The 26679-nt window shown below is 46.4% G+C and overlaps 1 protein-coding gene across 2 annotated transcripts in view; it reads right to left on the reverse strand.

The window, feature by feature from the left end:
- The window catches only part of CHST11 (carbohydrate sulfotransferase 11), a 247030-nt gene that overhangs the window by 110982 nt on the left and 109369 nt on the right, over positions 1-26679 (reverse strand). For both annotated transcript variants that reach the window (XM_090275346.1, XM_090275347.1), the window contains exon 2: positions 8915-9000. In XM_090275346.1, coding sequence (XP_090131472.1) covers positions 8915-9000 — 86 coding nt within the window. The remainder of the gene's footprint in view (positions 1-8914; positions 9001-26679) is intronic.

The raw sequence follows: 26679 nt of genomic DNA on the forward strand, positions 1-26679 counted from the left end.
GGATCATTGCACATGTGATTCGTTAACACGTTGTGTACCGGGGAATTTAAATGCTTTTTAGAAATGACGAGAATTCTCGCCACCCGTACGCAATGTGTTAAGATGAGGTCATACAGGAGTAGGGTGGGCCTCCCTAATCCAATGGGACTGGTGTCCTTATAAGAAAGGGGAGACCTGGACACAGACGCACAGGGAGAACGCCATGTGAACATGAAGGCAGACACTGAGGGGATGCTTCCCCGAGCCAAGGAGCACCAACAATGGCCAGGAGAGCCCAGAGGCTGGGACAGAGGATGGATGTAACAGGTTCCTCCTCACGGCCGTCGGGAGGAACCAACCCTGCCCACCTCTTGAGCTCGGACTTCCCACCTCCAGACTGAGAGAATAAATGTCTGCTGTTTAAGCCCCCAGCCTGTGGCCCTTTGTCATAGCAGCCCTGGAAACAGATAGAGAAGGTTTACAATAAGGGAGGGAGGGAAAGAGGGTGTAAAGGAAATTTCAGTTCCATGAAGTTTCAGTTCCATTTCACTCAACATGTATTTAGTGAGTTCCTACTTGTGCCGCATGCCATTATGGAGAGAGGGAGACGGGAGAGGGGAGGGAGGGAAGGAACATGGCCAAACTGGGGCTAAGTGTTGGGGGCCCGAGTCTGGCTTAAGTAGCCCCCCCCCGCCTGCCCCCCCTGCATTCCTTTCCCGGTTCCGTGACTCTTTCCCCAGTTCCTGCAAGCACCCCACCCCCTGCACTATTCTCTCCCACCTCCCCACACCTGCCCTGTGCTAGGCTCCAGAAAGACTCTTAGAAAGTCTAACAACACCTTTCGGGGTGGCAGCCCTTCCATGGTATTTGCCTTACACTTCAGGAAAATTGGTTTTGGGGGGCCCCAAGATAAATAAGACTCAGACTTGCCCTCAGGGGCGCAAAGCCTAGTAAAATCATGTCAAAGGCATGGAATAAGTGTCATAATCAAGGGAAACAGGAGCACAGGGTGCAGATAAGGGAACATTTTATAGACCCACATGGTCCAATAGGGCAGTCACTGGCCACATGGGGCCACTGAGCACGTGACACATGGCCAGTCTGAGCTGAGAATATGCTGTGTCAAATACACACCAGAATTCCAAGGCTTAGTATGAAAGCAAGTAAAATATCTTAATAATTCTTATTGATTACATGTAGAAATGATCATATTTTAGATATACCAGGTTAAATGAAACACATTAAAATAAATTTTACTTTTTTTTACTTTTAAAAATGTGGCTATTAGAAAATTTCAAACTAAATGTGTGAGTCATATTATATTGTGAGTAGGCAGCACCATGCTAGAAGGACATTTAACCTGGGCTTGGAGTGGGGGGAAACCAGGGAGAGCTTCCTGAAGGAGGTTTCATCTGAACAATTATTTTTTTTTAAAATCCAAATTTACTGAGCAGCTCACCATGGAATTCTCTATATATTTTCTAATTTAATCCTTAATAACTGAACGGTTGCTATTTTATTTCTACTCTACAAGCAAGGTTTCCAGTTCTAGGAAAGGTTCAGCTCTCTGTCCCAGATTTCACAATAGTTAGTGGGAAAGGCGGAGAGGAAACCCTTCTCCCCACCAGACAGACATGCAGGCCGACTTCACCATGGCGAAGGGATGGGGGATGGGAGGCTTGTGCTGACGTCCACCCTCAGTCGGGGCTCTCCCACAGAGAGCTTGAGAACAAGCCGGGACTTTGTTTCAGTTCTATCCATGCTGACAAGGTTGAGTCCAACTGGCTGAGAAGCTCCTTGAGTTGTGTAATTTAAAAAAAAAAAAAAAAAAAAAAAATCAAATTATGTAGAGACCTCTTATAATTGAGGGTAATTTAGGAAATAACTTCCGAAAACGGCCGATTTTACAGCTGTGTTACCATTTGGAAATGACCCAGGTCATTTTGTCACTCAAATGCCCTTCTCTAGGTTATATTCACACAGACTGACACGGAAAAACCCCGTTAGGGCACTGAGCTTATTCTCCAGATTTGAACACACTGGCTCAAACTAGGCTTCCTGAAACAGAAAACTGCCTATAAAGACCGCCTGAATGAATGCGGACCCCTCTGTGAGATCAATGCCATCACACGAACATGGCCCAGAAACGGGCCTTATTTAACAGCCATTACCCGGGCACTTAGCTAGGTTCTGGGGGGCATGACAAACGCAACCGCGGGAGGCCTTTAAAACTTAACAACTGTATCTGCCCATTTTCCACGATGTGGGTCAGGTGCACGCATGTGCACACACACAGATGTCCTCGTGGCCTTATAAATCAGCGCATCCAGCTTACTAATAACAGAGTCTACCAGACAGAAAACATAAATTAACATTTTTAGGAAGTGCTCATGAGGACTAGCTAGGAGCTTCCAGGCAAGAGGAAATCATCTATCTTCTTATTATGCATCAAAATTCCAAGTATGCATCTGCAAAGTGTTGGAGAGCCTGCAGCACACAAACAGCCTGGCCCACCCCTTATGACAAGTCCCAGGCTACTGAAGTCACCTCAGCTCATTCATAGCTACTGATCAGCACCAACTCTGCCCTTGGCACTGTACTAGGTGCCCTTTAGACATGCTTTAGAATCTTATGAACCTGCAAGACTGGTATCACACTCCTATTTTACAGATAAGGAAACCAAGGGTTGGAAGATTAAGGAATTGTCCCAGGTTATACACCTGGGGTGGGATCCCCCAGTTCCTTCAAGCATCCAACCCTTTCCTCTGACCCAAATCATGTCTGACTATAGAGTCCCCATCTGTCCTGGCTTGATTGGAAATCCGACCAGGGCACCTTCCCCGGTTCAAGAATAATGGAGTCACTGACCACAGTGAAAGAGGCCTCTCACTGTCCCTGTTTTTTGCGATGGGCTTCACTCGTCTATTGTAATTTGCAATTAATAATGAAGCACTTTCCCAAGTGCTTTGTGTGAGATCAAGTTAATGCAATATTTCATCTTTGCCAGCCAGCTGCCATTCTGCTAGGCAGACAGTAAGCAATATCTTTGCATAAGGAGCCAGTCCACAACTAAATCAATTAATCCCTCTTCGGCTGGTAGACAGCTGTTGGGTCAAAGCAAGATAATTAGATGGACTTGTCATTTACCAGGTGGTTGGTAATGAAGGGATTAATTGACCAGAGTAGGGGCCGGACAATGGCTGCTCTTCCCTGCCTTCCCCAGTGTATATAACCATTCAGCACCATTCTTCCCAAACAACAATTCCAAAGGCAGAGAACCCTTTCTTCCCTTCTCACAGATTCTTCAGAAGTGCCCACCAGACACCTGGCATGAAATAAGTTTGGGTCTTCCTTCTTACAGGACTGTGAGTGGAGTGGCTCAAGGGTCCTTACTCAAGGCTCCTCCCAGTCCTCTGCCTGGGGGCTTTCTTCTTGGGCTTGCCCACAAAACACTGACTGAATCTCTAGAGCTCAGGGCACTGACCCACACACCTTCCCGGGAAGCACCCGAAGAAATGCAATCTCCACCCTAGTGGACGAGGCTGGATGCACAAATCGACATGGGGCTCCAGAGGAAGAGAGTAGAAATGGTCATGAGTAGCTGCAGGGCATATGCTGTGAGCTGCTTTTCATGTCACGGGTTTAAAGAAAGAATCAAAGATTTTTAGAATAGGAGGAGCCCTTTCCTACCCGCCAGTCCAGCGCTCTGGAACTCTGCTGCCCTGTGGAATCACCTCGGGCATTTTGAAAACTACTGACATCCTGGCCCAGACCAATCAGTAACTTCAGAATCTCTGGTGTGAGGCCGGGCCCTGACATTTGTTCAAGGCTCCCTGAGAGGTCCTGTTGGGCTGCAGGGGTTGAGAACCCTAGTCCAAACCCTTTGTTTTATTGATGAGGACACTGCAGGGACGAGGGGACACGACCTGCCTCAGAGAAGCCCCACAGTTAACGAGAGGCTGAGTCAGAAGCAGAAGCTGGCTCATAAACAGCAGGCCATCTCTTGTGGGCTCCCTGGGACCTCCAACCCTGGCAGTGGACAAAAAGACTAAGCCTCCTGGAACAGTGGATAAGCCTCCTCCACTTGCTAGCAGCCTCCTTTCCTGCCTCGTCTCCCACCAGCTCCCAACTCCAGCCACAAATTCCTCGCCATTCTGTAAACGTGCCATGGACTGGCTCTGCGCCCATCCCACAGCCCATGGTCCTTGCCCCTGCTGTTCCTCCCCTTTGTGATGCTGCTCCCTCTTCTCTGTTAGGTGAAGTCTGATGTGTCTTCAAAGGCCTGGCTCAAATGCCACCTCCTCTAGAAAGCCCCCCACTGTGCCCTGCACCGCATAGGGTTAATTATTCTTGATTCTCCCATAACTTCGCTAAAAGCCTCTCACACAGCACTTATCACGTCCTATTACCTAAGTGCCCCCCTTCCCCATTTCTTTTTCCTTTGTTTATTCTATAAATGCCTGTAGGAGAAACACATTTTGGCAAGTGTTGCTGAGAAAAGTATTTAGGTTGGGACTAGAAGAGTTCCCGGTCCCTCCTTAGACATCCGAGCTTTTATCAATTTAAAACATTCTATGGAATCTTCCGAATTTCACCAACTTGTGCTGTCCCATAGCAGAGGTCTTGGAGGTGACGCCTGCTTAGTGTGGCTCCAGCCAGGAGACAATGGCCTCTCCAAATACCAGGTTCAATACTCAAAAAACCAACCTTCAATTGTTTGTTGGACAGCTGCTGTGCATTCCATGCCATTCCAGGAGCCTTAGCCCTGGCTTTGGGAATTTCGCAACTATCCTGAGCACATACCAGGTCTCAGCTTAGTCACTGGGAAAGAGCCTCAGGAAATGTTTTCCCACTCAGGAAAGATAAAGTGATCGGCTCTCCCTTTCCCACAATCCAGCCAGCTCAGTCTTACCACTTAGGAGCTGTGTGATCCTAGCAAATAACTCAGCCCTTCTGAGTTAGCTGAGGCTAACTTATCTGAAAAATGGGGTTATTGGATACCTTCCCTTTGGGGTTGTTGTGGGAAGTCAATAAGACATGTGTGAAAAACACCTAGAATAGTCACTGATATGTATTATACATTCAGTGAATAGTGTCTCTCTCTCCTCTCCATCTTTCTTCCTGGGGCCTACCTTATGGAGATGTAAATTTACTTTAAGACATTGAAGAATGGACTAATAAGGGTCCAATTTTATTGTTTTACAACAAAACATTGACTGGCCCTCAGAGAACCTCTAGGAACGCCTGCGACCAGTGAACCCAGTACAAGCCCCCTGGCTCAGTGCTTATGGATTCCTGCTCAGCCCCCGGGCTGTGCATCTGTCTTCTTGGAACGTGGTAATCACAGAGCAAGTATAAATGCTAAAGAAAGAACCAGGCTGGGCAGGGCTGAACCACATGAGTGATGCTGTGAAGATTTCAGGGAACCCACGAGAGGACCAGGAGGTGGGTGAGGCAGAAGGACAAGCTGTCTCGCCCTCGCTGGCATTTAGGGGCAATTATGCCCTATTAATGGCTGACATCGGAGCTCTGTCCCGAGAGTCTGAGCTGAGCCGGGGCGGCCCACAGATGTGCTCGGCCCACAAATATGCAGTTGGACACTCCTGAACTTTCAGTGACTTGTCGCCAGCTGATCTGATCGGCAATTACGTTTTATTTTGGGGCCAAGGAGACAGCATAGAACCAGGAAAATTATAAGACATCAGAGTGCAGTTTTTCTAAGAATATCAACTACAAACTTTTTTTAACCGATTGTTTTTTAATGGTTAGACATTTGCAAGGCACTAAAAGAAGAAACCTTGGACACTAAAATCAGATTATAGCCAATTTTCCCAAGGGAGGTTTTGAGCCTTTGTATGATTTTTTTTTTTCTTTTTGTTTGGAGGGCAGAAGGGGTAATTCCTGCCAAGAGAACTTTGCTGGTGACAGTGAGTACAGCACAGAGATAACCAGATCTGTAGTTTGTTCTGGGTTTGGATCTTTACTCTGCTTCTTACTAGCTGTGTGACCTTGGGCAAGTTGTATGACCTTCTCAGCTTCAGTTCTCCCATGCATAAAATGAGGGTGTAATATCTAGCTTGGGGCTTTTTATCCGCCTTTGATGAGATGTTCATAAGCATCTACATTAGCATCTGGCCTACAGCATCAGAACGTGGTAACAAGGTGGTGTTGATTTCTCATCGTCTGAAATAAACGGTTGCTGTTTTCACCATCATATATCAAACCCAAATAACCAGTCAGCATCAAAAGGGGATGTGGCATCTCCAGGAACAGTTTGGTCTCTAGCAATTACAGGGGTTGTCATCTGCCTCCGGGATGACATCCATCCACGCTTAACAGCTTCCACGGCTTGGCCCATAGGGAAACACAAGAAACCGCAACCAAGCCTGATCAGGTGCAAAGTTTCAAGTGTCTTGTGGACTCAAAACTTAACCAACCTCAACAGGAATGCTCACTCCCTCCTTTCCCCTTAACCCAGCCCCCAGCAGCCCAAAGGATCACCAAGAGAGTTTCTCCTAGAAATGCCGCTTGACTGGACTCGTGTGGGAATGGAACATAATTGCAGCTTGTAAAGAAAACCAGCTTAAGAAAAAACATCCCAGGACAACATCCCAGGAAACAGGGAGATCTTCCTGCAGGGACATTATCCTGGTTGCCAGCAAAAGGGGCCAGACAGCTTGCCCACAACATTCTTGATGGGGGGCAGTAACTGACCCACCTACAGCCTCACAAATGGCTCCCAGAGCTGCCTCCCCAGCGCCCTCTTCCTTCCCAGGTCCTAGGCTACTGGCACTAAATGAGCATCTCACCCATACAACACTCATTACACCCCCAAAATAAAAGGTGACCTCTACCCAGGAAGGTTCTTTCTCCGTTAATTGGTTTACTCACCGATCAATGCACTCACATCAATTCCAGGAGAGCAAAAGGAACCAGATGTGGAAGGCTAACCACACATATACCTGGCCCTGAGCTGCTCATAGCAGATGCTGGTAACAGCAGGTGAAGGTGTGAATGAATGAATGAGTTGGGGAATGAAGAAACTCCACGAGAAGCACCGAGGAAGGGCACGTCTTCTCACGTATTTTTAGCACCACGTTATAAAGGAAGGGAAGGCGTCTCAGAGGGGTTAAGTATCTAGCCCACATGCACATAGCTCATAAATGAAGAAACCATTCTTTGAACCTGGTCTGACTCTAAAGTCCAGACTCCCAATACTGAATCCATTCTCATGACCATGATAATGGTGAGTCATATTTCTGCAGCCTCTGACACATCAGAGTTACTTCATCCTCCCAGCATTCCGGAGCAATGGGAAAACCGGCCCTTAAAGAGGAGTCATCATTGCAGGCAAGGCTGCCCCACCAGTTGGACTGGAGTAGGAATTTGGACCTGGACTTTCATTTTTCAATCACAGATATTGGGGGGGGGGGGGCTCCTGCTATAAGCCTGGCCCTGCAGTAGGGTTGGGGTTACATCAGTGAACAGCACAGACACAGCCCATGCACTTCTGCTCCAGAGGGGCATCTACTTCAGAAATAGGCTCTTCCCAGAATACCATATGCTGCCCATAAAATCTCCTCAAGAAAGCAGTAGTGTTCTGGCAGTTCTGCTTTGAAGGGGGAAATGATCTGAGAACAGAGGATGTCAACAGAAAGATGGAAGTAGTTTGTATCTCAGGAGCATGAGTTTGTTTTCAGCATGGCTGGCCAGAAATCCTGTCCTTTGTCAAAGTTGGTTCTGCTCTACCCAAGGACAGTGTGTGAATGGACGGGGAGACATGCCTGTCACAATCTAATTAGTTGGGCACTAAACAAAACCCAAATATCAAGCTCCCTGCTGAATCAACAGAGAGTCCAGTAAAGGAAGCCTCGGAGTTTACACTTCCCCGGCTGACCTGGCCCAGTCATGCTAGAACTCCAAAGCCAAGTTAGGGGCTAACAGAGGAGGGAGTGAACAAGGTCAGGCCACCTGTGACGACTGAACTCAGGAGCCTGTTGTTCCAGAAGGAAGTGCAGGTGAGAGACAGAGAAGAGATGTGGGATTAGAAAGTTCTCAGGCCCATCCCTTTGCAAGACTTCTGGATATTCGGCACCTTCGAGGACCAAGCAATATTGTCCTCCACCAAGCAACTTGGTCCACAGAAACAATAAATTAACAATTTGATAAAAAACAAAGCTCAGAGACGATGGCCAAAGCAGTTTTTTGTTTGTTTGTTTGTTTTTTGTCTTTCTTAACATAGATTAAAGACCAGCAGATGGGTCACTAAGTGCTCAGCATCAAGCGCTAATAAACGTTCCCACAAAAGGACCAGCTTTGGAGTCTCCACATCAAGACCGGCACATATCAAGGCGACCAGGACTCCCTTTGCTCCTGGATCTCCACGGAGGACATTTTTCCTCGGTTGGTGCTTATTTCTGCTCAGGAGAACTCTTTTCATAATCAAGTTCACTTTATACCATGACAGTCACTTAGAAAAACGCCCCCCCCGCCCCCCGCCCCCCCACAAGGGCGTCTTGCCAAAATGGCACAGCGAGGTGGAACTCTTGGGGCATTACTGGGCTTTAGTAACTGAGTTCAGCCCCATGCAAGCCTTCTATGGGGGTGGCAAAGGGGAGACTGCACAGCCCGCCAGCTCTGTGATTTCAGAGTCCCGTTAATGGCACCTGTGGGGATCTCAGGGGCTCAAAACCTGGGCAGGTCTGAAAGCCCACTCAGCACCATCGCTCTAATTCTAACCAACCCCCCTAGAATTTCAGAGTCATTATACAGAGAAGTCTGACACAGAAGAACCCACTGGAGGTAAAATGCCAGCAGTGCAAGAAACTCAAATCCCCAAAGAAGAGAATTTTGGCGTTTTTCATCGCCCCTCCCCGCCCCCAAACCCCTTCCCAGACCAATGCATGGAGACAACAAGGAAGTTTCCAGGGCTTACCTGGGTCGGGTTGTAGAGCTCCTGCAGGGGGCTTCGAGACCCCTTCCGGCAGCAGATGTCCACGCCGAAGGGGTTCCTCCGCATGACTGAGGGAAGAAAGTGAAGGCTCATCAGAACTGAGCAGCAAACGTTTGCTGTCTGACAAAGAGAAAGGCACAGAGGAAGCGAAGAAACAGGTGGGGAAGAAAGACAGATTACAGGCTTCTCGCAAAGCTATACCTTTATCTAATGGCATCGGGGCCATTCTGACGACCCCAACATTCAGGCATCTCCACACCCAGAAGGACAGAAATAAGGCTAAAAAGGCTTCCCAGCAAATTAAAACAAACAAACAAACAAACAAGACAGGCATCTAAAATACTGAAAGGAAGCCACTCACAAAAGACACTGTAAAGGCTGTTTCAAGACAGTGAGTTGCACCGACACCAGACACCAGACTTGGGATATTTCTAAAATTCCACAGGCTTCTCCCTGAACAGTGAGTTATGACCTCCTGTTCCTGGTCTCCAAGGCATCTGGTCCCGAGGACGGTGCAGGCCCCCCACCCAGGCGGGCTCTTCCCACTGGGTAAGTCAGGGGCCCAGCCTCCCCAAAGCCTCTTATAAATTAGGTTATTTTTAATAAGAATTTCCGCTCCGCTCCAAGCACGAAGAATAAGGGTTTATGTTCTTAGACAGACAGTGGCCGCCACAATTATTAAAAGAGGGGAAATTAAGGGAACGTCTCAAAAACCCAACAGTGCTGAGAACACTGAGAACTATTTTTAAATGGAAAAGTTTCCTTTCTTTTTTTGATTCTTCTTATTCTCAAACACCCTCAGTCTGTGTACACAGCCCCCCGCCTGATAATTATTTGTTGGAGGGAGGGAGGAGGGATAAATTAATGAATGAACAAGTGCTTTCTTCTCATACGGGAGGCAATTTTCTTCTGCGCTGACATGGTAGGGGCACGAGGAACAAGAGAGCAGATCCTTTCACGAGCCTAAACATTTCACCCCCTGCGGGGTGGCAGCCAGTAGACAGCAGGACATTCTCTGGAGCAGACAGCCTGGGTTTAGATTCTGGCTCTACCACCGACCAGCTGTGGGACCTCAGGCAAAATACCTCTGTTTCTTCATCTGCAAAATGGGGACGAAAGAAAGGGCCTGGCTCCCTGGGTTGATTGTAAAGATTAAATTTAGAGTTATTACTCTACGCAGAATGCTGAAACCACTTGGCCGCCGAAATAAAAAGTGTGTTATAAATTACTGAAGCTATTCAAGATCATAAACTCGACTGGCTCATAATTTATAACAAAAATCATCCCCCCTGCCCTTGGGAGAGGAGGTAGGGACTTCTCTATCCTTGAGCTAATGAGAAGTTATCTGACCTCCAGCCAGACTCAGGCGTCCTCTGACAGCAAAGCCACACAAAACCAACTAAGGTCCAAAAGGTGAGAAAAGCCATCTCCATAAGTAGTCAATTACTTCTGGGCGGTCTTCAGGTAAACAAACCTACCTTTTCTATGCAATTCTCCTTAGACTTGTCACTTTAAGCCCCATGGAAACCCTGACAGTAACTCATCAATTCCAGAACACTTGAAGCTGCGTTTTCTCTCTCCTCCTTTACCACCTAGAGCAGGGCCAGCAAACGTTTTCTTTAAAGGGTCAGACGATGTTACGGCTTTGGGCCATATGGTCTCTGCCGTCACTTCTCAACTTGGCCACAGAGACAACACAAATGATTGGGCGTGGCTGTGGGCCAATAGGTCACCGGGTGAACAATGAAATCTGAATTCTGTATAATTTTCACGTGTCAGGAAATAATATTTTTCTTCAATTTTTGTTTTTTCAACCATTTCACAAAAACAGGTGATGGGCGGATATGGCTCCAGGCTGCAGTCTGCTGGCCCCTGCCCTAGGGAATGGCCCCCAGTGTTCTGGGGTCAGCAGTATGAGCCCCAACACACTGCTGTGGCCTGCGGCCCTCTCTGGGCAGGAGGTGATCTGCGGGCAACTGTCCACATAAAAGCCGTTCAAATTTGATTAGGCTGATCGCTGATCGGGGAAACACTGGTCCTTTGTCCTCCACACTTGCCTCGAGAAGAGGGGGGAAAAAATCCACGCTGTGTTTTTCTTTAATTTATTACTTCATTTTTCATTTCCACCCAAAACGAGGTAAACTGTTAAAAGCATGCAAGTTGTCCTTGGTGCACAATGACATAGCAACACTTCGGAGGAGAAACACCAGCCATAAAACTTGTAAAATTATGCCCACGCCATGCCAGATTAACCTCTCCCGTGGTGGCGGACCAGCTCACCAAGACCTGTGGCTGCAGGACCGCCGTGGAGAGAACCCCACTGTGCAACCCATTAAAAACCAGCTTTTATGGGGGGCAGTATTATTTAATTGGTTTATTTTTCTAATACAAGGCCTTTAAAATGCTTTGACCGTGTGAGGCCTGGAACATGGGTCCTTTCCCAAGACCGTCTGCCCTTGTGGCTCCTGCAGCCCTGCCTGTGACTTCACTGGGCGCCATATGAACCAACTTTGACACCCCAGGCCACAAAAGCCAAAGGGGCCTTGTGTGCTTTTTATGGGAATGATAACAATCCCACCATTTATGGGGTGCTTACTGTGTGCCAGGCACTTGGTGAAGTGTAAGCCTTCACACAGTAAAGGAAGTACCTGCATTTTACAGATCACCTCTATGAGCTCCCCCCTTAACTTCAGGTACCTGACAAGGTCATGGGCACATGGGTGGAGAGATGCCAAGCTGAGACTCAAACCTGATTATTGGACTCTTCATATCCCATACAGTAATGAGGCCCTACTGTAGGCCTGAGAGACAAAGGAAGGGCTGGAATTATGCACTTGGTGTGAGTATATTGATACTGTATGTGTCTTAGGAAAAGTGGCATCAGAGAACGTTGAGCAACCAATACACGCAGATGATGGCATTTAACGTTTAAAGAGCACTCGGGGTACACCAAGTAGTTCATGCATTGAATTGGCACAAGAGTCCTATGGGGTGGGTACCACTACTCTCCCCACTTCATAGATGGAAACACTGAGGCACTTAAGGAACATGCCTAGGTCTTACAACTAGTAAGAGGTGAAGGCAGGAGTCTAACACAGGCAGCTCATGCTCTCAGGTCCCACCCTGGGCCAATGTCAAGTCCCCAATCCACCACACATCTCAATGGTTTCTTCCTGGCCCAAGACCTAGTTGGCTGGCCACTGCTAGGACAGGTGATTTAAAATGTAATCCAGTGTTACAGGAGTCATCCAAATGATGTGATATGATGGCTAACAGTTATACTCATTCAACTTACTTCTTTGACAAATTCTTATCAAGCACCTACTATATGCCAGGCATTAGGTATGGGGGATACAGATCCTCTCCACCTTATTCATCAGGTTAGAACACAGCTTGGCACACAGTAGGTACTCAGGGGGTTAGGAACAATCTAGGATTTAAGGCTTCCTTTACAGGCATTGGAAAGCTTGTTTCCTGCTACATATGAAGGTAACTGCCAGCAGCATCAGACTGCTGTTGTTTTTGTTTTTTGTTTTTTTTCTTTGAATATGAAAGGTCTGGTAATCAAAAGCCCTAAGAAAGGAATTCCTGAGGAATGTAACGGTGGCCTTCCGCTGTCCACTCACCACCACGAGTTTTATTTAGCAACACTTGTTGTCTGCTTTCTAAAGTCCGATCAATGAAATTGAAGACCATTTTGGAAGAATCTAATTGGCTCAATTTCCAGCATGATTTCTGGGAACCAGGAACAGTTCTGTATATTGCAAACACATAAATGAAGCTAAAATTAAGTTAAGCTCCTTGTGTTTGTTTCACTGTGGTGACGAGCACATCGGTTTTAAGTGGCAGCTTCACTCCCAGTGAGCGGAGAGCCGGTGATGGAAAGTCAGCTCGCGAGGCAGGAGCGGAGCCCGCTCGTTCTGTGTGCGGGCCCTGTCACCACTGCTGGGGCGGACGGGGGCTAGCTGCCGACTGCCAGCTTGGGTCCAAAGACATGAAGCTGAAATGCTGTGAGAACTTGCCTCTGGCGCATTTCATGAAACCAAAGACATTTGGGATTCTGAGGGCTGGAACTCAGGTCTTAAGAAATTCAGCAATAGGTAATAATCATAATCAGTTATTGAGAATTTACCATGTGCCTAAGATGCCCAACACAATGCTAAGGCTTTTTTTTCACAGTTTGCATTTAATTTTCATAAAAATCCGGTGTTATAAATAATGAAGAGGAAGAAGAAGTGTACCCCTTATTCCATTTTATTTATTTTAAGGATTTTATTTATTTATTTTTAGAGAGAGGAGAAGGGAGGGGGGGAAAGAGGAAGAGAAACATCATTGTGTGGTTGCCTCTTGCTCACCCCCAACTGAGGACCTGGCCTACAACCCAGGCATGTGCCCCGACTGGGAATAGAACCGGTGACCCTTTGGTTCACAGGCCAGTGCTCAATCCACTGAGCCACACCAGCCAAGGCCCATTTTATTTATTTATTTTTTATGCTTCATTTTTAATTTCCCCTCTGCCCTCCCACCCCACTTTCAATGATGGCTGTACCCATCTGAGCACAGCTGAGGAAACAGAAGCCCAGAGAGGTTACGTAATTTGCCCCAAATCACACAGCCAGCAAATGGCAGAGCAAGCAGCAAATTCAAACACAGACCTATCTGTTTCTAGAATGAATGGTCTTCAAAGATGTTTTTACACGTAGCAGTCCTGCCACAAGTACCAATGTTCTCATGTCCCTCAACCTTCAACGTGAAGCACTCTGGACTGGATCCCCCAGGTCCAAGCAGCTCTCCACCCCTTTCACTGGCAAACAGCTTTAACACCCAGCCGACTTCAGACACTCTCCAAATCTCCTGATTTGCCAACAGCCTGGGCACGAATCCTGTTCTGAGAGCCTGGAGCAGCAGTGTACCAGAGATGTTTTCTCCCCATGCACAGACTCATGCTGTCTGGCACAGTCCGGCCCATCTGTCAAAAGGACGTTGGGATGGGACCATGTCTGAGTCAACCTCATCGGGTTAGAAGAAGGGCGAGCAATACCCAGCTTCTTCTGAGGGGGCCCCTCCTGCAAGGACAGGCCATCCCACTCTGCGGCTGTGGGACCCACAGCCTGCCCCGAAATGCACTATGCCACAGCTCTCCCCCACCCCCTTCGGAGGTCACCCTCCTGAAACTAGAGTGACCAACCTGTCCCGGTTTGCCGGGGACTGGGACCAGGAAAGTCCCAGGCAAACCGGGACAGGTTGGTCACCTGGCAGTGCCCCTTGGAATGAGAAAGTTCCGGAGCTGAAGTCAACCAGAACTGGACTCAAATCCTGGTTGCACTGTCAACTCATCTTGGGACACTGGGTCAATGACCTAATCACTGAAACTCAAGTATAAAATACAGCAATAATGCCTATACCCTAGGGTAGTTATGGGAATTAAAGGACAATGTAAAATAGCCTGCTACACGGCACCCAAAACCGTCCATGTGAAAGGTCACAGGCCTGGATCCTGTCCCACGGCTCTGCTCTTCATCTTGAACAAGGTTCCCCTGGGCCTCAGCTTTCTCCTTGGCCGGCAGAAGAGGTAAAACCAGGTGATCTCTAAGTCCCTTCCAACTTGAAATTCCTCATTTGTAAGCATGTCCCCCTTGAGAACTGGTTATATAATCCTGGAAAAGCGGGGGGTGGGAGGGGAGGCGACCTTGGAGGGATAGTAGAGTATGAGGGGCAGGGGTGAGGGGCAGGGGACCGGTGGCAGTGAAGCAGTGATGAGGGAGAGAGAGAAACCTGTAGGGACGGGAGAGGCTGTGAAACGAAAGGCAGATCTTGGCTGTGAAACAGACGTCCCATCCATTCCTTCCCAGTTTACAATCCACAGCCAAAGGCCACAGGCCTGAGTCCTGGTTGAAAACACTAGGTTTTTCATATGGAAAAACGTCATCATCATCTACTACGAATAATAAATATGGGACTCGCCTCCCCCACAAAAAGCCTTACAGAAAGCAGAGCTGAGGGTCTCTAGCTCTGGGGAAGCCTGGGTGCCACAGGCCCTTCTTGGAACAGAAACCTCTAATCTCAGTCTCCACCCAGGACTCCAGCCTGCAATTCCACTGGAGGGGATCCGGGCTGGAAGGTCTCGGAACGGGAAGAACCCCACCCTCTCCCTGATGCACCTGCGAACCTCTTCTTTTGAGTCTGGTGCGCCCTTTGGGCCACCGCTCTCCTCTGCGTTTTGGCTCAACCTGGAAGGAATGCTCAGACCTGGAGGAAAGAGGAGAATGAGGGGGAGGGGCGGGAGGGAGGCGTGGAAGGCCAAGGGTTCCTCACGTTCCACTTGGGCACAGAACTGGCTCAGTCCTAAGCGGTTCTCCTGAAGCTGATGGGTAAATAGAGGTAAATATGTCCTCATCAACACTACGACGTGTTAAGAAAAAAACTGTAAGGACTCAGGAATCTGTACCTCTGGCAGATTTGCTTTTATCTTAAGAGATCTAAGGCACTTTGAACCCCGCGTGCGGGTGACATATTCTGGTACCTGGATAGGCCCAGGTTTTAGCTTTCCTTGTTCGCTCCTGCCCAGCAAAGAATAAAGACTCAAAACTCATGTTCAGAGTCTGAAGGGTTCTTACGCAGCATCTGACCACTCCTGCTCATTTTCAGAGGAGAAAACACATCCCAAAATCAACAGAGAGCATGTTTATAAACGGTCAGTCACCCCAGACAAAAGCATTTCTTGCCAAACAGATGCAACATGATTAAACTGCAAACAGTAGCAAAATATTAAACTTGAATTATTACTATCTTGGAAGAGGTTTTCTAAAAGCTTTCCTGTATGCCATTCATTTTTCGGGGGGATAAAACTGAGCTAAACCAAGTGCTCTCGTTACTGGACATGTGGGGTTTCTTTTTCTCTGGAGTAGATTGACAAATGTCAAATTTGAATTAGCAATGAATGAAGAGAACGTATAAGCCCTTTTGTACATGGAAACAAACAAACAAACAAACAAAACAGGTCCAGGGAGAAGACAGAATGGCTAGAGGGCCCAGAGTAGGGGCTGGGCTCTCTATCTGCCTTCTAACTAAGTACTTAGCACATAGGAGGAACTCAGCACATTTGTGTCAAGTGAGAAAAATAAAACCAAAAAACTAAAGATATTTCTTTGCTAAAGCATCTCAGGTCAAACCACTTACTCACAGTAAGAGAACAACGAAGTTGGCATGTTCTTTTTTTTTAATTTAATATTTTATTTATTTTCAAAGAGAGGGGAAGGGATGAAGAAAGGGAGAGATACATTGATGTGCAAGAGGTAGATACATTGATTGGTTGCCTCTCACGCACCCCCACCTGGGGACCCGGCCTGCAACCCAGGCATGTGCCCTGACTGGGAATCGAACTGGCAACCTTTTGGTTTGCAGGCTGGCACTCAATCCACTGCGCCACACCAGTCAGGATGGCATGTTCTTTCCTAACAGACTTCCTCAAAATTATTTCAATGGCCTTCTCAGTCAAAGGAATTAAAACAAAAACATAAAGCAAAATAAGTACGATGCATTCTTGTGGAACTGCGAGGTGCCTTGGATGAGTTCTATAAGCACTCGACAAATGTTAGTCTTTATTAGAGTCCCCTCTATGTCTCACGACCATCCTGGAAGTAGGTGGTATCACGCCCATTTTAAAGACAAGGCAACTGAGGCTCAGAGAGGTTGAAGAATCTGCCCAGTGACGCATCTTGCGAATGGCAGAGCTGGGATCCAAACCCTGCACGCTTCCCCTGACTTCTCTGCAGTGAGCCATGCCACAGCTTAGAGGTGTTCAGACCTGGAAGAGGCCAAGCGAAAAGGCAGTTCTGAATGGGGGCCCAGCGTTCTCCAACTAACCAGGATCTTTGGGTGCTTTACAGACATTCAGCACATGTGTGTTAGAGCCGACCTCCCCAGAACCCCAAAACACTGAGGTAGGGGCCAGGTTCAGCCTAAGCTTTCATTAATACTATTATCAAACTTCCATTTTCCGACTTCCTATTCCTTCCAGCTCACAGTCCCCGAACAGGGACAGCCCAGAGCCATTCAAAACCATTCCCAGATCCGCTTCTCCTTATTAGAGCCCCTATAAGCCACTACTAAAGAATACTGAAGGATTTGGAGCTTGATTTCATTGGGAAATAACCCGAACCTTTATTATAGTTAAGTCCCATGTCAGTCTCTCTGCCTACTGTAAGCTCCTCAAAGCTCCTGATGCCCAGCCTGGGAGGTGGTTGCGGGGCTAAAGTGAATTAAACTTGTGGTAGATGAAGGTCAAGTGTATAAATCTGAGAATTAGATGAATGCACTTGGTATAAGTCGGGAAGAGAAAAGATATGCCTTCATCTAAAAGCTAGGAGATTTATTGTCATAGAAACCTGCCACTGAGGGACTCTGAATCTCAGCTTTGAAGAATATACTGTCTACATTACAACATTTACCTGCCTGGAGAAGACCGGGCCATCAAATACACTCGCCAAAATCAGTGGCCTCTGCAGGCAACCCCCTTCCTTTTTTGGATGATACTGGCCTATCTGCTAAAACATGCCCGGAGCAGAGGGTCATGTCTACTCCCGAAGAGCACAGGGTCCCTGCCAAAGCGCAAACCAGCTGCCAATCAAACAGGTGAGTACAGAATCTGGTGCATCTCAGTCAAGAAGGGCCTTAAGAGACAATCTGGTCCAATGACCTGCTCACAACCAAAGAAAATGAGATACATTGTTCTATGCCATTTCATGTAAGGGACTTGAGCATCTGTGGATTTGGGTATCTAGGGGGAATCCTTGAACCAATTTCCCCCATGGATACCAAGAGACAACTGTATATGATTGAAAAAAAGTACCCTAAGAAATGGTCCTGATTAAGCAAGAGGAATGGAAAGACGCAAAACTGAAAAATGACCTTTCTGGCCAGTAGGGTTTGCAGTCCACCCACTGAAGGATGGAGTGATGAAGGGAGAGAAATGGAGCGGAAGGGAGGGGAGGGGCCAGACACTCAAAATTAAGGAACCCCAACCCAGTGGAACTCACTTTGTCCCCAGTCCCAGACTATAGGTGGAGAAGTGGACATTCAGGAGCTCAAGTGATTCATTGAAGGTCACACAGCTCGTTAGAAGCAGAGCTGAGGCTAGAAAGAGGGTTCCCTGACTCCTGTCCTTGTCCCTTTCTCCTCTGCACCTAGTTTACACGTAAATATACATACTGATCTGAAAGAAAGGCTTTGTGAAACAGTTCTTATCCTTACTACATGTGATAGACTGATAATGATATTTTCTGTTCTCTCTTTTTAAATATGAGTCCTAATTCACTAAATTGATTTTACAACCCACCAATGGGTCATGACACATACTTTAAAAGCCCCCAACTTAGATATCTTGAAAGAGTCACGGGTAAAAGTGTTCATTCAATCTGAGGCTGTTTATGAGCTGAATATAATAAATACATATAAAGAGAACTCATGACTTCCACCCCTCAAATGTCTCTCCCCCACGTTCCTCACTGTAGCAAATGCCACCCACCACTGCTGCACCTAGCTGTGCAGACCCAACACCCAGGAGTCCTTCTGGGTTCCCTCTCCTTCATCATACACCGCCCATCAGCGCATCTCCACCCTTACCATCCTGGTCCAAGCCACCACCCCCTCCCCCTGGGGCCAGGACAAAGACCGCTTAACTGGTCCCCCTGCTGCCACCTTGGCCTCCCTACTCTATTTTCTATCAGCTGCCAAGATAATCTCAAAATGTGAATCAGAGCACAACATCTTCCCTCTCCACAGCCCTCCCACCACATTAAAACAAAATCCAAAGTCATTTCCATGGCCACAGAATCTAACATAGCCTGTCTGCTCTTTCTACCTGCCCCTCCCCTGCTTTGTTTTTTTCTTCTTCAAGGCACTCCTGCCTCCAGACTCTTTATTCTCAATGTTTCATCGACCCCTGCCCATCACTACTACAAGACTGTTCAGCTGAGGGACTTGGACTGCCTGGCCTACCGTGATATTCTCAGTACCTAAAAGTGCCTAAATTCAGGGCACCCGTGAATGCATGAAGGAATGAAAGCTCTTCTCCGAAAAGATAGGAAACCAGACAATTTTTGAAATACAGTTATCCTAGTCCAATTTCCAAACTCTTCTTTGTAAGAGTCATCTGAGGTATCTGCAGAGACCATAACATCCCAGCTCCCTTCTGGCGCCTCTGACTCCAACTCTCCCAGAGGGCAGCCCTGGGAGCTGAGGGCTGAGCAAACAGCTTAGGGGATTCGAATCTCAGAAAGGTCTGGAAATGCTGGACCAGCCAGACAGGAAAAAGGGGGTGGGGGGCATAGCAGATGCACCTGCAAGGCAATCTGAAGGAGAGAGGGCAAAACTCAGTCCCATCAGAGCCAGTGAGCTCAGGGGACTAGGTGGAAGGTGTGGCAGAAAATGTCCCTACAAGGGCCGTGTAGCACCCAGCTGCAAAGGGGGTGTGGCTAGGCCGAGGCATCTTCACCCCGTTATTTCTACCTTAACTCATTCCACACAGGACCTGAGGCCACACTGGGAAAGCATCCATTTGGCTCTGAATAAGAGCTTCAAGGCAGAGAATAATACAAATATGGTTTTGCTTTAAAAAAAAAAAAAAACTGTGGTAGAAATATGTATATATAACATAAAATTAAGCATGTTAGCCATTTTTAGGTGTCTAGTTCAGCAGCATTAAGTACATTCACACTGCTGTGCAACCAACATCACCATCCAACTCCAGAACTTTTTTTAAATCATCCAAACGGAAACTCCGTCCCCATGAAACAATCACTCCCCATTCCCCTGGCCCCAGCCCCTGGCACCCACCACGCTACTGTCTGTCTCTATGAAACTGACTACTCTAGTATCCCACGGAAGTGTAATTACATATTGTAGTACTTATCCTCTTGTGCCTGGTTTGTTTCACGCAGAACCTTCAAGTTTCAACCACATTATAGCACGTGCCAGAATTTCATTCTATTTAAGACTGCGTCACGTTCCATTGTATGTACAGACCACATTCTGGTTATCTGGTCACCCGTGGATGGACATGAGGGTGGTTCCCGCCTTTGGCTACTATGCACATCGCTGCTACGGACCGAGATCTGTAAGTCCCTGCTGGGAGGTTGCTCTCTACACCGTCCTGCTGGGGAACACGGAGCGTGAACCTGAGGCAGAGCCAGGAGGCTGCTGCGTGAGCGCGTGGCCGGTGGCCACGGAGCGAGCATTGTGAGAACGATCAGTGGTCACGGCAGCACGGCTGTTGGGCGTGACCTCAGATATGCGGCCTCGGAGCCAGGGACCCTCGCGAGTGTTCAGTCAGCTCTCACTTTAACTTTTAGAGCAGTGAGCCCAGCAGACAGGCAAGGAATCAGAATGGAAGGAAGCCACCTGATGTCTTCTGTGGGGAGACATCTGAATTAGGGGGTAAGTGCCTTGAGTCTGGGTCACAGTGGGGGCTCTGCCACAGCCCCCACGCAGAGACAGAGCTTAGCTCCCCGGCTAGGGGCTGAATCATAAAGAAACTTCAGGCCACTGAGGCAGTAACCCCAAAATTGTGTGAAATGGCAAAATTGTTTTTCTAAAATTCCAACCCAACATTATTTCAAATTAAGTACAGAAAATGTCCAAAACGGGCACAGGAAGCAGACGAGGGGCTGCCCAAGGCCCGGGGTTGGAATGGCGAGGGACGCTAAACAGATACAAAGCTTCTTTATAAAGTGAGGGAAATGTTCTAAAATTAGGTCGTGGTGATGGTTGTATAACTCTGTAAACCTACTAAAATTCATTCACTTTTACACTTAAAATAGGTGAATTTTATATGTAAATTATATTTCAATATGGCTATTATGAAAAATAAGTACAGAAATGTTTAAGAAGAAAACCCTGAAGATTCATATGTTTTTACCTATCTGAGTAGAGCTACCTTACAATACAAATATGCAAGATTTAATTAAACCATTTATTTGCCTTCAGATTTTAAGTTGAAATATTCTAAGTTTACATGTAATGTTGGAGCAATCAGACAACTGAAGTACTCAAAAAGGACATTAATATACTACATTTTAAATGCAATTTAAAATGTTAAAGATTAAGTTTACTAAAGGGTCAATATGAATCAAACGCTAATCTATAGAGAATATGGTTAAAAATATTGTCATAACTATGTATAGTGTCAGGTGGATACTAAATTTATCAGGGTGATCACTTCGTAAGTTATATAAACATCTAATCACTATGATGTACACCTGAAAGTAGTATTGTACATCAACTGTAATCAAAACATAAAAAACTGTTTTTTAAAAAGGCTACGCTAAATATAACTGTTAGCATTTACTATATTTATGAGTAGAAGAGAGAGATTCTTAACTTACAGGATAGCTTCCTAGATTTGCAGTTTTAGTTTTTTTCAGAAGCCTTTTTTGTACACAATTGTCACCTCAATGACAGAAAAACGCTCACATCAACAGAGAATTAACAGCAACTGGCACCTTGAGGCTGGTCTAAGGGTGAAGAAGAAGAAGAAACAGCCTTGACCCCAGGCTCAGCTCAAATTCTGTTCCTGAAAACCCTTACGGTGTGGATGGATTGTATTGTTGAGAATGCAGAACCCTGTGGAAAAACACAGTTCAAGGAACTGAAGTTGGCGGTTAACCTAGGAAAGCCCTTATAAATTATGTTTTATGTTCGCTTAAATAAAACAAGAAAGACAGCCCCGGCAATCCAGATCATATTAATTTCATTCTGCACACCTTCGATGAGTAATTATGAGCATTGTACACTTACTTTCCGTTTACCCTCCCTTTCCCCTGGAGAAATTTTATACTCTCCCCCACATTTTCCCTGGAATGCTTATAAATTTATTTTACAGTGATGCAGATAACATGCCAAAATACTTTCTTCTCTGTGGCTGGTGCCCCATGTCTGATTTTACGACTTGGAGACATTTAGATCTGCCTCTGGGGTCCTCCCGCAGCTTCAGAGACACCAAATAACGCGAGAAGGGAAATATTCTAGGTAACATTTACTTAAGCTCCTCGAGCATGGCAGGGCATTAACCCCAAACCTACCCTCTTCCCTCCAGTACAGAAGGCTGTTCAACTCCATACATGATCAAGTCACAATAACACAGTCAGGCTGTGCCCAGCAACCCCACCTCTGCCACAGCGCTCCCCTTCCTCCCAACCACACAGGCTCTTTGAAGGCCCAAGGGGATGGTCAGCCATCTTTAGTGTCTCTCCAAGTCACCTGGGCAAAAGCTGGTCCTGCCTGAGCTTCTGCTTTCTTTGCTTTCTCTACACCTTACCCTAGAAGGCAGAAAGGTGACTTGGTGAAGATAGGTGTAGCAGCTTGAACAGAGTCCCGCTAAATTCAGGTCCACTTGGAACCTCAGAAAGGGATCTAATTTGGAATATGGTCTTCGTAGATGTCATTAATTAAATTAAGGTGAGGTCATATTGGACTAGGGTGGCCGGCCACAAATGCAATGACGAGTCATAAGACGCGGAGAGGACATAGAGACACACACAGAGAAGTCTCACTGAAGGTGGAGGCAGACATTGGGGTGATGCAGCTACAAGCCAAGGAATGCCAAGGACTGCCGGGGCCACCAGCAGCGAACAAGAGGCGAAGAAGGATTCTCCCCAAGACCCTTCAGAGGGAGCACAGCCTGGGCCACTCCTGGATTTCAGGCTTCCAGCGTCTTCAACTGGGAGAGATGGAATTTCTGTAGTTTTAAGTCACCCAGGTAGTGGTGCTCTGTTGTAGCAGCCCAAGGATGCTAATACACACGGTTCACATCCTAAGTGACCTTTACAACAAGCTCAATTTCCTGACCCTCAGTGACCTTGTCTGTAAAGGAGGGACAACAATATGCGCACTTAGTAGGGGTATCGTAGGATTAAATAAGTTAATTCATGTCAAGTGCTTGGAAAAGCCCCTGGCCCATGGTCAGTGCTAAGTTAAATTAGCTACCATTCCCGATGCCCAGTACCTTCTTTTTACCATTACCCCCCAAGAGAGCACCTCAAAATCGTCTTCTAGACCAACCAAAACCTCACGGTTATGGACATGATATACACACGTTACTTCACGAGTCACTTAGCGGACAGAAGGAGCTGGTGGTACACAATGGAAGTCTAAGCATGTTGGCTTTGCTCAAGGTGAGTGCGAGGCAGCCCCGGCAGGTGGCCGTGCGGCTGCTGAACAGACAGTGGCTTTTCTCCAGAAGCAAGAGACAGCACGAAAGAGACAAACTCCCACCGCAAAAGACACGCTCACAGCAATAAAGAGCTGGAACCTCCTAAGGCAGCAAGCCACCCATTTCCACATGTCTAGATAGGTGAACGATGGGAATTCTCTCTCTAATTGTCCATTTGTATTATTTTCTCCTGATGTTTTGCTGGCCCAAGATGCTAAGAGAGAACAACGCTGAATTTTAAAATAGCCCCATATGCACTGCGTTGCTGGAGCTGTGAAGATGTTTACAGCCTTCAACTCCAGCAATTTTCCTCTTGGGAAACGACATCAAGTTGAACAGAAGCTAAAAGATTTATGCACAAAGATGTTTACTCTAACATTTCCCTTCCAATGGCCAGAAATTGTAAACACTCTAAGATGTCCCAGATTAGAGGGAGAACATCATAAATCATAGCTCACTTGGGTACATCATTAATAAATCACAGGATATTAACTACTCAGAATATGATAGTGTTGCTTACTAAAGGTAATGACAACAAGACGTGGAAAAGGGGCTGGAGTTAAAGCAGCAGATTGAAAATGCCATGAGGATCAGGATCTCAGCTAGGTAAATGTACACACACATAAAAAAATAAAAACAATTATTAGAGTGGCTTTTTTGCTTCTTCCATGCTCTGTATTATTTTTCCCACTTAAAAACAGTGACTTCAATATCATGCTAGATCTAAATAAACTTTTTAAAATATATTTTATTGATTGTGCTATTACAGTTGTCCCAAACTTCCCCCTTTGTTCCCCTCCGCCTGGTACATACCTTCCCTTCAGCAATCCACCCCCTTAGTTCATGTCCATGGGTCGTGCATGTAAGTTCTTTGGCTTCACCCTTTCCTATACTATTCTTAACTTCCCCCTGTCTATTTTGTCCCAACCTATTATGCTCCTTAATCCCTGCACCATTTCCCCTATTCTCCCTCTTCCTCTTCCCAGTTGATAATCCTCTAAATGATCCCCATACCTATGATTCTGTTCCTGTTCTAGTTGTTTGCTTAGTTTGTTTTTGTTTTTTTTAGATTTAATTGTTGATAGTTGTGAGTTTGTTGCCATTTTAATGTTCATAGGTTTGATCTCCTTTTTTAATACAAGTTCCTTTAACATTTCATAGAACAAGGGCTTGGTGATGATGAACTCCTTTAGCTTTATGTCTGGGAAGCACTTTATCTGCCCTTCCATTCTAAATGATAGCTCCGCTGGACAGAGAAATCTTGGTTGTAGGTCCTTGTTTTTTATCACTTTGAATACTCCCTGCCAGTCTCTTCTTGCCTGCAAAGTTTCTTCTGAGAAATCAGCTGACAATCTTATGGGAACTCATTTGCAGGTAACTCTGCTTTTCTCTTACTGCTTTTAAGATTCTCTCTTTATCTTGAAACTTTGGCATTTTAATGATGATGTGTCTTGGTGTGATCCTCTTTGAGTCTAGCTTGCTTGGGACTCTCTGGACTTGTATGTCTATTTCCTTCACCAAATTAGGTAAGTTTTCTTTCTTTCTCCCTTTCTTCCTTCCTTCCTTCCTTCCTTCCTTCCTTCTTCACGTAAGTTTTCAATTTCTTGCTCTTCCTTTTCTGGCATCCCTATCATTCAGATGTTGGCACGTTTGGAAATGTCCCAGAGTCTTCTTATTCTCTCCTTGTTTTTTTTTTTTTTTGAATTCTTGTTTCTTCATTATGTTCTGATCAAATGTTTATTTCTTCCTTATGTCAAATTGTTGATTTGAACTCCGGCTCCTTTCTCTTCACTGTTGTTTCCCTGTGGGTTTTTCTTTATTTCACTACTGTAGCCTTCATTTCTTCCCTTACGATTTTGCCAAACTCAATGAGCTCTCTGAGCATCCTAATCACCAGTGTTTTGAACTCTGTATCTGATAGGTTGGCTATCTCTGTTTTGTTTAGTTCTTCTTCTGGGATTTTGTTCTGTTCTTTCATTTGGACCATATTTCTTTGTCTCCTCAATTTGGCAGCCTCCCTGTGTTTGCTTCTGTGTATTAGGTAGAACTGTTTTGACTCCTTGTCTTAGCATACCTGTTAAGTACATGGTGGAGCCTTAGGTATTTGCCAGGGCAGGGTAACCCGCTTTACCGCTTTGTGGTTCTGTTTGTGGGTTAGGGGTCGGAGAGGGGACAATGCTGCTGCCTGGCTGCTGGAGACTTGCTCAGCACTTGCCCCATTTCTAGTCACTTCATGCCCCTTCCTGTATGCGACTGGTACCTTTCTCGCTGTTATCCTGGTGGTGGTTCCCAGAGTGGGAGGATTTGCATATGTTCTAGGACCATGTGGGTACTTTAAACAGACTCTCCTGAGAGACCAGCAGTTTCTCCTGCTGCCCCAATCCCTACTGGTTTTACAGCTAGAGGTAATAAGAACTTATCTTCCTGTTGCTAGAACCCTGGGCTGTGTGGTCTGGCCTGGGGCTAGGACTGCTCACTTCCAAGATATCCCTCCCAATTTTTATCTACCACATGTACATGTGGGACTGCTCATGCCACTGGCCACCACCGCCTTGCCACTGCCCCATACCACATCCTCTCCACCCCAGTTCCCTGTCTCCGCCCCTCCAGCCCGTCTGGATGTAGATGACTTCTTTAAATCCTTGGTTGTCAGACTTTCATACAGTTCAATTTCCTGGCAGTTCTGGGTGGTTTTTGTTTTGAGGTTAGTTGTGATCCTTCTTAATGGTTGTGCGAGGAGGCGATGCGTGTCTGCCTATGCCTCCATTTTGACCAGAAGTCCAAAATCAACTCATAAGTGTTAAAGATGCTACTGTAAGCCAGGGGAGTTGTAAGTGGAGAGTTGAGATTTTCCTAAAGAAAACCAAAGAATTATCTGTAGCCACCAATGTAGCTATTTCCCCCCTGATAAAGCTTTGAAAATTGAGAGCACAATAAGTGTGCCGAGTTTTTGTCTGTCCCAGAACCGTAAGTTTCTTAAGGATAACTTAAGTTGCTGCCTTCAGAGATGCGGGCGATAAAAAGTGTTGGAAAAGAGCAAGAAGGGGATTCAGGGAGACTGGGCCAGGGGCTGTGTGCGAGCTGTGCTGTGCCCCAGATGTCATTCTGCTGGAAATGTGGTCAGAGGGAAAGAGCACTGCAGCTGTAGCCTATTAAACATGCCCACACTCCTCAGCTCTCCCCTCCCTTCTTCTCTCCTAGTGAATCCAAGACGCAACGCTGAACCTCACTCTATCGTCCCACTGAAGATATGCAGAGGGATGTGAATGAACCCAAGGAGGGGAAACAAAGAACCACAGCTACTGTAGTGTAATTTCCCCCAGGGAAATGTTGAGCATTTTCAGACTTCTTAAAAAAAAAAAAAAAAAAGCTTTGTAACAATATAGAGTCAGAGTCCCATCTTTCTTTCAAAAGTAAGAAAGTCAGGCACAAGGCCCTTGTCATCACAATAAGCAGGAAGGCATGACCTCTCAGGGTGCAGCATATATATTCAGTCTGGTTTCAGATATAAAAACACCTTCAAAACCAGCCAGGCTTG

The sequence above is a fragment of the Furipterus horrens genome, unplaced genomic scaffold, assembly GCF_987537825.1.
Source record: "Furipterus horrens unplaced genomic scaffold, mFurHor1.1.pri manual_scaffold_4, whole genome shotgun sequence".
In the NCBI taxonomy this organism is placed as follows: Eukaryota; Metazoa; Chordata; class Mammalia; order Chiroptera; family Furipteridae; genus Furipterus; species Furipterus horrens.